The 11002-nt window shown below is 37.6% G+C and overlaps 1 protein-coding gene across 3 annotated transcripts in view; it reads left to right on the top strand.

Annotated features, from left to right (window-relative positions):
• Nucleotides 1–7410, top strand: part of RAB6A (RAB6A, member RAS oncogene family) — a 67658-nt gene extending 60248 nt beyond the window's left edge. For all 3 annotated transcript variants that reach the window (XM_060018300.1, XM_060018299.1, XM_060018301.1), the window contains 2 exons: nucleotides 4272–4338; nucleotides 5351–7410. In XM_060018300.1, coding sequence (XP_059874283.1) covers nucleotides 4272–4338; nucleotides 5351–5415 — 132 coding nt within the window. In that variant the 3' untranslated portion in view covers nucleotides 5416–7410. The remainder of the gene's footprint in view (nucleotides 1–4271; nucleotides 4339–5350) is intronic.
• Nucleotides 7411–11002: the final 3592 nt, after the last annotated feature.

Genomic DNA, 11002 nt, shown 5'->3' on the forward strand with positions numbered 1-11002 from the left:
CCGCGTACCGCCAAAAAAAAAAAAAAAAAAAAGGCTTTCTCAAATCTGTGATCATCTGCTAAATAGTATTATGGATAGTCATGCCTAAAGAATTATCTGAGGGACTTCCCTAGCAGTCCAGTGGTTAAGACTCCATGCTTCCAGTGTAGGGGGCGAGGTTTGATCCCTTGTTGGAGAACTAAGGTCCCATATACTGTGCAGCGCGGCCAAAAAATATTAAGAATTATCTGAGAATTCAGATGGAAGTGAACTCAAAGAAGCCAGTGGATAAAGGTACTAATCAACTATTTGTACTGCACTGTGTGCTTTCTGATGTGTTTTCACGTGCATTAGCCATTGTTACAACTAACATTTTCAAGAATATCTACTGCATGTCAGGTACTAGGATAACAAAGATGAAATATGAGCCTTGTCCTCCAGTGGTTAAAGTCTAGAGGGAAAGACTGGGAGGTAAATAGGCCATTATAATCAGTGTAATAAAAGCTCTGAAAGAAGAAATGCAGGGGACTTCCCTGGTGGCGCAGTGGTTAAGAATCTGCCTGCCAGTGCAGGGGACATTGGTTCGAGCCCTGATCCAGGAAGATCCCACATGCCACAGAGCAACAAAGCCCGTGTGCCACAACTACTGAGCCTGCGCTCTAGAGCCTGTGAGCCACAACTACTGAGCCCACGTGCCACAACTACTGAAGCCCCCGCACCTGGAGCCCGTGCTCCGCTACAAGAGAAGCCACCGCGATGAGAAGCCCATGCACCGCAACGAAGAGTAGCCCCTGCTCACTGCAACTAGAGAAAGCCCGCGCACAGCAACGAAGACCCAATGCAGCCATAAATAAATAAATAAGCAAACAAATAAATATATTTTAAAAAAAAAGAAATGCAGGATGCTCTTGGAATATATAGAAGTGTTTAATTATATTGGAAGATGATGGGATTGAAGAAATCTGGGAATGGGGTAGGGAGGTTTTTCTCAGAGTTATCAGGGAATGGATCCTGAAGGATCTATCAGCTAGACAGATTGAGCTGGGAGCAGGGGAGGATATTCCTGTGTTATATTATGAGAATAGGTAGATGGGTGTAACTCTAACAATACCCTCCCTGAAAGACCTCATTAGTTATGTACTTTTCACTAACTAGAACTTACTTTAATTTTTTAAAAAACCTCAAAACTTGTAAACCTCATTCTATTTTCACAGAAGGTAAACAGACCTTCCCTATGCCTCCCCCATGAAAAAAAAATTTCAATTTCTAAGCTAGCCCATAATAAAATATTCTTAGAAGCCAGAAAGATTATGTATCTTGAACAAGTAGGCAGTTTAATAAATATTTCATGTCCGAGCAAGCTATGAGATCTTGGGGAGGATTTCTGGATTTTCCTAAGTAAGAACATTTCAGTTCTGCTTTAATATTTTCAGATGATCTCTCCCAACCCCCCCACATTTTTCCTGTCAGTTTTACATAGTTTCTTAAAGCAGGATTTTATGCCTATTGGTGCTTTGCTGTAGTCCTACAATTCTTGCAGAATTTCAAAATATTCTGTTCCCTTAGCCCACAGGACTATGGGTTATTGCGACTGATACTCAATTCTGATAGGAAGAGAGCTACTGTATATGAAAGAGTTTCCATGTAGAAGATCAGCCCTAAGCATTTTACATAATGATTTCCCTTAATTTTCACAGTAATCTAGTCAGTTAAGTGTACTATTATCTTAAGCCCATTTTACAGATGAGAAAATTGAAAAACAGAAAGATGACCTGTCACATAAGTGGCCTACCCAGAATGTAAACACTTCACCTTTTAGGTTTTAGCCATCTCACCTTAATATCTTTTGCTTTCAATATGTGATTTGTATGTCTTTGTAGTCATAGTAATACACTGGAATTATTGAAAGAAGTCTTTATGCACACTGCTTTTTTTAGTGCCTTCCTTTGCCAGATGAAGTCCATATTCTTTGCAGGTCTTTCTTAGTCTGGCTTTCTATAGATATATATATGTATATAGCTTCATTCTAATCCTTTTAAATATTGTGTGCTCCAGTCGGTCTGGACTACCTAACCATTCCTGAAAATCATTGCGGCCAAAACTGAATATCACCATTATAGAACGAATTTCTGGGATACAAGATTTGGTTTAGTGCCGCATTGTCAGCTGCTAGATTATTCCAGTAGTCACTATACTTATTTCTGGTTTGCAGTACTAAATAGATGGTTGTTTTCAGTTGATGTTGGAGGGGGAACACATTTTTTTTCAGGCTTTCTTATTGTCTATAAAATGTGTTTTTCCTTCATACTCTATATTCTTTATCTCTGGATGAAAAGTGATTTTTAATGGGTGTTAGACTTTTCCTGATGCATAAAATTTTGAGCTGACAAAGTTGACATTCTGCTTTTAATTCATTATCTAATACTATTATATAAAAACTTCAAAAGATTAGAATTATTGTCCAACTTTGCATGCATTAATTAATTATAAACACTTGCTAGTTTTGAAAGGGCATAATATTCTTCCTAAAGTTATCTAATGCACTATATTAACCTATTTCTGTGTTCATTTTGCCTTTGTAAATTTTAAGTTATTTTTGTTCATAAAATTAACAGCTTTCACAGACATTAATTATTGCAGCGTTTATTCTTTTTCTTTTTTTTGCTGTACGCGGGCCTCTCTCTGTTGTGGCCTGTCCCGGTGCGGAGCACAGGCTCCGGACGCACAGGCTCAGCGGCCATGGCTCACAGGCCCAGCCGCTCCGCGGCATGTGGGATCTTCCCGGACCGGGGCACGAACCTGTGTCCCATGCATCGGCAGGCGGACTCTCAACCACTGCGCCACCAGGGAAGCCCTAGAGTGCTGATCTGTATTTGAAACTGAGTATTCATATATTAATCCAAATGGACCCACCTTTATACAATTAATGTTACATTGATTTGATTGATGGTAATTTACACAACCACATGATCTTTGATCGTGCACAGTTTCTGATGTTCAAGTAAGCATTCTGCAATTTTAAGTCTAAAGCTGATTTTGGTTGAATATTGAGGCTAATGCCTAACTTTGGCACATCTCTAAATGCTACTAAACGTTACAGAACCAAGACAATTATACTTTTATTCAGATCTTCCTTAATCCTACCACATCATACTTATTGCCTACAGATAAAGATTTGTTCCTTTTCTATACTTCTTTCCCTAGACAGATTACTTATAGTTCCATTCTTTCATCTTTGGCCTTCTTTCTGTTTCTTCTCATTTTAATTCAGCAACATTTATGGAGTGCTTAAACTCTGAGTGCTTTGTATGGTATGCTTTTCAACCATGTGAAATCTTTAAAACTGCCTTTAAATCCCAACTCAAATGTCATTGCCTGAGGATCTTTCTCGGCCTCTTGAGTAGGGCCTTCTTACATCTGTATTGCCATATCATTTTCTACTTCCTTAGTTCATAGCACTCATTGCATTGTAACACAAGGAATGGTTTGAGTCTATCTCCTTTGCCAAACTGTGAGCTCCTTGAATCTAAAAAGCACAGCTTGTTCATTTTTGTGTCCCTAGAGAACTTTAGACAGTGCCTCAAGTAAGCAGGTACTTAGTATAAGGTAGTTAACACCATATATGCATTTTAATTTATAGGAATTTTACACTGCATGCCTAACAAAAAGAAATGATTGAAATAATCTGCAGTTTTACCTGCCATTCTTCCCAGTAAGTGGATAGCTAGGATTGGACATGAAGTAGAGAGTATGAATCTGTTGTTCCTTCAGTCAGTTTCTGTTCCCACATGCCTCTCAAAGTGAACATCTCACCAGGATTGAGTGTGGTATGGTGGTTTCTAACATAGTGATTTCCTAAGGATTTATCAAGGGCAATTTTGACTAGATTGACTTTCTCCATATGTATGCTAACTTTAGAACCTAACTCATTATAAAAGATAGGAATGCCACTATACAGTTTAACTAAATGAACATTCTGTCCTTACTCTGAGTTCCTGTAGTAGTTTGTTTTTATGACTCAAATGATATTTTTGCTCCTTAGTTCTTAGCTATTTGTTCATGTCTAATCTCACCCGTTGGAAAGCAAGGATCCTCTTTGTATTTGACATGCTGGTTTTCACATGATATTCATTTTTAGAATAAATAGACAATTTAATGTGCTTTCATTGTGCTAAGGTCTAAGGAATAACCCAGAAGCCATATCCTTTAACTCAACCATCCAGTGGTCATCCCTTTACTTGATACCTTTTGCTAAATTTTCCCTCCCAATTATCACGTCTCTTTTTCCACAGCTCTTCCGACGTGTTGCAGCAGCTCTACCTGGAATGGAAAGCACACAGGACAGAAGCAGAGAAGACAGTATCCTTTTTGTTTCATCAGGAAATGTTATTGTTACTACAAGTCTTTAGAGCCCCACTTGGTTGGCTTAGGAATATTATGCCATTGCCTTTTACAGCCAAGAATTGATGGTTTAGGAGCAAAAAGTTTTTCTATAACGAATGAGATCTGGTTATCCAGTTGCATTCTTTGCAGGCTGCTGCTCACTACGATTAATCAGTGAGAAGGTTTGTGTTTGTTTGCTTGCTTGATTTTTAGTGAGCAGGAAACTCTTAACATCCCACCCTCCTGCTTCTTAATTTTGACATCCCTTGGCTCTGGGCTTTTTCCCCACAATATATATCATATTTCCTTCCCCTGCTTTTTCTATCATTTGAACTGTCTACTTGGCATAGGCAGGAGATAACTAAGTTTGGAGCTTTATCGTGGCCTCTTCTTTCAGAAATGGGACAGAATGAAGCACACGTAATATTAGTTATTTAAAAGAATTTTGAATTTTGATATTTTCCTTGTTTGTCTCATATTTACCTTCTAGTGTTTTTCCATATGCAGACAGTTTTATTAAGCCATAGAATTCATAGCACTTTGTATTCAGCTCTTCCCACTTCTGAATGTTTTATGTTTTCTAAGCCTTTATTTTAGCAGCATAATGTGTTCTATAGAGTTGAAGCCCCATTATTTATTAAATTCTCTCCCTGTTGTGGAACTCTCTTATAGGCTATTTTCAGATTTTTATTATAGATAATTTTTAAGGAACATCATTATATGATTTTTTACTCCTGTAGAATAATTTCCTTAGGATAGATTTCCATGAGTAGGAATTAACCTTATTCTGAACCTTGCTGCATATAGGAGATATAAGCAAGTTTATTCCATATGAGCACCTTATATGGTGAGCGAGCTATATAGAAAATAGTGGCTGAGTAGTCTCTGAAGCCAAATAGGAATGGAAGGGGATCTTAGCAGAATTGTCGATGTTCAGCAGAATTGGAATTGTACTTTCCCATTTACAGTTCCTTAGCTTTTGTTTCAGTGATTGACATAAAACTGGAAAAGCCTCAGGAGCAACCAGTCAGCGAAGGAGGCTGTTCCTGCTAATCCCCCATGGCATCTTCAACTTTCCTCCAGAAGCTCACTGCTTTGGCCCCCTTACTCTTTCATTGACTGCAGTGTGAATATTGGCTTGAACCTTTTCCCTTCAGTAATAACGTATTGCAATTCAGCATTGCTGCCTGTCTCTTGGAGATGATCTATTAGCTTCACAAGCACAAAAAAGTCAGTGTCTTCATTATTTATATTTTACAAAAAGCCAAACAATTGCAGCATATTCCAGTGGTAACTTTAAAAATTAGATACATTTTCTTAACATTTTTGTTTCCTTTTTAATGTTATGAGAATGTACTTCAAAATGATGGAAATCTCAACAGTATGTGGCTTGGTTAAGGAGCAGTTGTTCACAGCAGCACTTGCCTACCTACTTGATCTCTCCCTGCTTTACTTGCTTGTTCTTTACCCCATTTCCTATTCCAGTCCTTCCTCCATCAAAACAAACAAGAGGGGGCAAAGCAGTAGTCAGACCAAGCCCATTGGAATTATCCTTCAGTTTTAGCAATACCACTTGTCTCAAGATATCCAAAATTATTCTTAAGCACTGATATAAATTAGTTAGACCTTAATTGAGGTCAAAACTCAACTATCATGGTAGGCAGTGCTGGAATAAGGAAAAGGTTCTGGTGTGTCTTCAGAATGAGTCCTAATGAACATACTGAGTACTTACAAGTAAATGAACATAAAATATATTTCTGACCAAAACAAATGATTCTTTCACATGTTAGACTCCGGGAGAGAAAAGTAAAAGTGCTTCAGAACAGGTTTTAAATATTTAATTCTTCTAAGATCTATTTCTTCCAGGATTTTAAATTTGTCAAAATCGAGTTCTTCTGTTTGTTTAAAAAACAAAACTAAACTTTTTTAGGCAATAGATTTCTCTTGGGTTTTCTTTTTCTGTCTTCCTTTTCTTTCTTTCCTTCTTTCTTCCTTCCTTTCTTTCTTCCTTTTTTTTTGAAATGCTGTGCAGGCAAGGCACTGTAGTAATCAAATTCCTTTAAGAAGAACCAGTGGAAGAATTTAAATTTGGCACTTTGATCGAAACTACTGTAACTAGTAGAAACAATGATATCTAAACCTTACCAACTAAAGAATCCTCAAGAGAATAGCAAATACTTTGCCCAGGACAATTGAGGTCAAATTGAAAGTGGAAACAGTTTTCTTATAAGCCCTAGAGGCAGATCTGAAAAAGCATACATAGAAGAGGGAAAGGAGAGAATGAAAATAAAACTTAATATGCAGATTTATGCCTTATTTTTCAGCATTTTTTTATGTTCTCTCAATCCAGTTTTGCTTTTTATTAGATCTGTATAGTTTGCTTAATTCACTAGTGATTTAATTTTATATTTAAGCTACAATTAATCTTTTTTCTTTGGTGATATTTATTTCTTTGCCTTTTTTAAAACTACTTTCAATTTTTAGATATTTTATTTAGAGCTTCATAACAATGGCAATATGTATTTCCCTTAAAACACTGCAAACAAATATACTAGGAGTGCACCATTTTAATCTTTACTAGTTATTGTGAGATTGCTGTGTAAGTTAATAAATACATTTGTAAATACATTGTTTGCAAGAAGAAAATTTCTGAGTTACAGCTCAGGAAAAGCCTGCTGAATTTATGTTGTAAGCATTACTTAACACAGTATAAGGATGAAAAGGCAACAAAAATATCTTCATACTTCCTCATCCCCTCATTGCAACAAAACCCTTAACTGGGAGAACCTTATTCCTTCCCCTCTTCCTCCTCCACTTCCCACTTATTGTCCAACCTTATAATATTCAGAGAGCACTTGGATTATGGGTCTGAATAGAGAAATGCTTTCAGATAATCATTAGCCCACATACCCCAGTAACTTGTACTCAAAGACGGGATGGAGTTGTAAAGTGCTTTTATAATACAATATTATTGTTAAAGGCAAGGGTTGACTCTTTTGTTTTATTTTGACATGGCATGTCCTGAAATAAATATCAATTCAATATGGCGATGGGTCATATTCTTTATTTGGAAGAAGTTGTGATTTCTGACATGGGGGTGATTGTGTTCCTACACTGTAGCATTTGATTCTTTTTAATGTATATTTAAGGCAGTAACCAGTTAATGCTGCTTTTAATATTGGTCTTTTTATTTAGCTGGGGTTCTTCAACCAAAGCAGTGAAGTGTGTTCATAGTGCATTCTTTTTTTAATAAACACAGTTTTGCTGCCCAAAAAATGTATAAATAAACACAAAAGAAAACATTTATTGACTTGGTTTCCCATTCCTGCCAAAGTGATGAATTACCATATGCTACTTCCTCCCTAGGACTATAAAGGGAATGTGGAATCCAGAAAAACAGCAAAACAACAACAAAACTGAGAAACCCCTGGGGAGTCACAAGACTCTTTTCAACTGTTGAGGGTGAGGGAAAGTGGCTGCAACTTGAAAGATAGGGTTGGGCTTCCCTGGTGGCGCAGTGGTTGAGAGTCCGCCTGCCGATGCAGGGGACACGGGTTCGTGCCCCGGTCCGGGAAGATCCCACATGCTGCGGAGTGTCTGGGCCCGTGAGCCATGTCCGCTGAGCCTGCACGTACGGAGCCTGTGCTCCGCAATGGGAGAGGTCACAACAGTGAGACGCCCGCGTACCGCAAAAAAAAAAGAAGAAGAAAAGAAAGATAGGGCCACTGGTGGAGGCAATAATAGGATGTGTTAAGAAAAGCAGTTTAAGTTCTGCTTATGCATCCTCACTCCTAACTCCACCTTTGCCTTTGGACAGGGGTGGCAAACTGCCCTCGCACCAAATCCAGCCTGCTACCTGTTCTTAAGTTATGTTAGACCTCAGCCATACTTTCTCACTGCAAAGATGGAGTTGAGTAGTGGAAACAGGCCTTAGGGTAAACCACAGCTCTCCCCTGTACTATAGAAATGGAGGTCACAGCCCAGACTACAGGCTCAGGTATCCACAGCGTAATGTCAGGGCAGTATAAAATCCCTGAGAGGGAATTTCCTGGTGGCTTAGTGATTAGGATTCCATGCTTTCACTGCCGTTGCCCCAAATTCAATCCCTGGTTGGGGAACTGAGATCCTGCAAGCCGCGCAGCGCAGAAAAAATATAAAAAATCCCTGAGAAGTGAGGAGCTGATGAAACTAGGTGGGGAATAACCTGCCTGCCTTAGGCCTTTCACTCACTCTTTACCCTTTCAAAGCATCAGTTAGTGGACTGTGATCTAGGGAGACTGCCTCCTGCAAGAGCTGCTTCTTCCTAAACTGGGTTTAAAGGTAAGGCCTTGAAATAAAGTTTGGTGAGATGATACTGAATGGGAACAATACATGTGGTCTTGTGGTACCTAGAACTCTGTCCCAAGGTTTGTCCTTTCCCCATCTTAAAACTTGACATTCTGGTCTTTGACCCTTGCCCAGTATACCATCCCAGAGTTATAACCCATACCCCAGGAGAATTTGGACTCATAAGTCAGAGCAGTTGGATACCTGAAAACTTCCTCAAAAGAAAAAGTGAATACCATTCGAAGCAGAACTACTTGAAAAGACAACCAATAATTTAAAGATGGCATGATAAATATTGAAGAGGTAAAATACTACCAGTATGGAACAAGAATCATAAAATAATCAAATATATTAAGTGAAAAATATAATAGTTGAAATAAAAAACACAGGTAAGTAGTAGACTGGATTCTATTCATTGAATTAGTGAGAACGTTCAATTGAACTCTTTCATTAGAAAGCAAAGAAACAGAAAAATAAAGATTAGGAGGAGAATAGTATATATAGCAACATTCAGAAATTCCAGGGAGATGAAAATCAGGAAAATTAAAGTACTGAAAACAAAGAATTTTGAAGATAGTATTTGTGACAGGCATATGTGTATCTTCTGAATGCAGTTTCTGAAATGGTATCTGCCTCCTGGTACTCATACATTTGCATTATCCTTTTCCCTTGAATATAGGCTGCACCTGGTGACTTTCATCTAAGAAATAGGACACAGCAAAAGTTACATCACTTTGAAGGTTAGATTATGAAAGACTGTGGCTTTTGTCTTGTTCACACAATCTGACTCATTTGCTTTTATGCAGCAATCTGCCACGTTTGAGCTGCCTGTAGAGAGGCCCAGCAGCAAGGAGCTGAGGGCAGCCTCCAGCCAGTGAGGGACTGAGTTTCTTCTTAATAAGACAGCCTGGAAAGAACTGAACAAAAAACAAGCCACAGACAAAATATTTGTCGATTGCATGCTTGATAAAGGACAAGTATTCAGAGTATATGAAGAACTCTCATAACTTGATAGAAAAGACATAGAAATTGCTTGATATCATTAGTCATTATAGAAATGCAAATTAAAACCACAATGAAATACTACTACATACATATCAGAAAGGCTAAAATTTGAAAGATAGGCCGTACGAAGTGTAGGTAAAGATGAGGAGCAACTAGGAATTCTCATACACAGCTACATGAGATTTTGGAAAAACAGTTTGGAAGTTTCTTTAAAAGTTAAATATACATTTATATATAGCAGCTATTCCACACCTAAGTATTTACCCACAAGAAATGAAAGCATGTGTCTATACAAAGACTTGCACACAAATGTTCATAGCAGTTTTACTTGTATTAGCCAAGAACTTGAAATAACCCAAATGTCCATCAGAAGGTGACTATGTAAACAAATCATGGTACATGCTTACTGTGGAATAGTATGCCATAAATCAGAATGAACTGTTGATACCAACAACATACCTGAATATCAGAAAATTACCCTTCGTGAAAAAAGTTGGACAAAAAATGTAAAGTATATATTTTATGTTTTCACTTATATAAAATTCTAAGAAATGCAAACTAAACAATAACCCTCCTTTTCTCCCTTTCTCCAGTCCCTGGTAACCTTTCTGCTATCCGTCTCTATGAATTTGCCTATTCTAGGTACCACATATAACTGGAGTCATACAGTATTTGTCCTTTTGTGTCTGACTTCCTTCACTCAGCATGATGTTTTCAGTGTTCATCCATGTTGTAACAGGTATCAGATTTGATTCCTTTTTGTGGCTGAATGATATTCCATTGTATGTATATACAATATTTTGTTTATTCATTCATCTGTTGATGGACACTTGTGTTGTTCCTATCTTTGGGCTATTTTAAATAATGCTGTTATGAACATTAGTGTACCAGCATCTGAGTCCCTGTTTTCAATTATTAGTGTATAACCTAGGAGTAGAATTGCTGGATCAAGTGATAACTTTTTGAAGAAATGCTAAACTGCTTTCCACAGCATCTGCACCATTTTACATTATCACCAGCAATGCATGAGGGTTCTAACTTCTCAACATCCTCATCAATACTTTTTATGTTCTGATTTTTTTAATAATAGCCATCCTAATGGGCGTGTAGTGATATCTATCTCATTGTGGTTTTGATTTACATTTCCTTAATGACTAATGATGTTGAACATCTTGTTTACTTGGCATTTGTATATATTCTTTGGAGGATGTCTATTTTGTTAAGTTCCTTGCAGGCTGTTTTACTGAGAAACTTTGGAGATATGTCTGTTCAGTCCTTTAACCATTTTTAAATTGGATTGTTTATTTTT

This window comes from Delphinus delphis, chromosome 8 (genome assembly GCF_949987515.2).
Source record: "Delphinus delphis chromosome 8, mDelDel1.2, whole genome shotgun sequence".
NCBI lineage: Eukaryota > Metazoa > Chordata > Mammalia > Artiodactyla > Delphinidae > Delphinus > Delphinus delphis.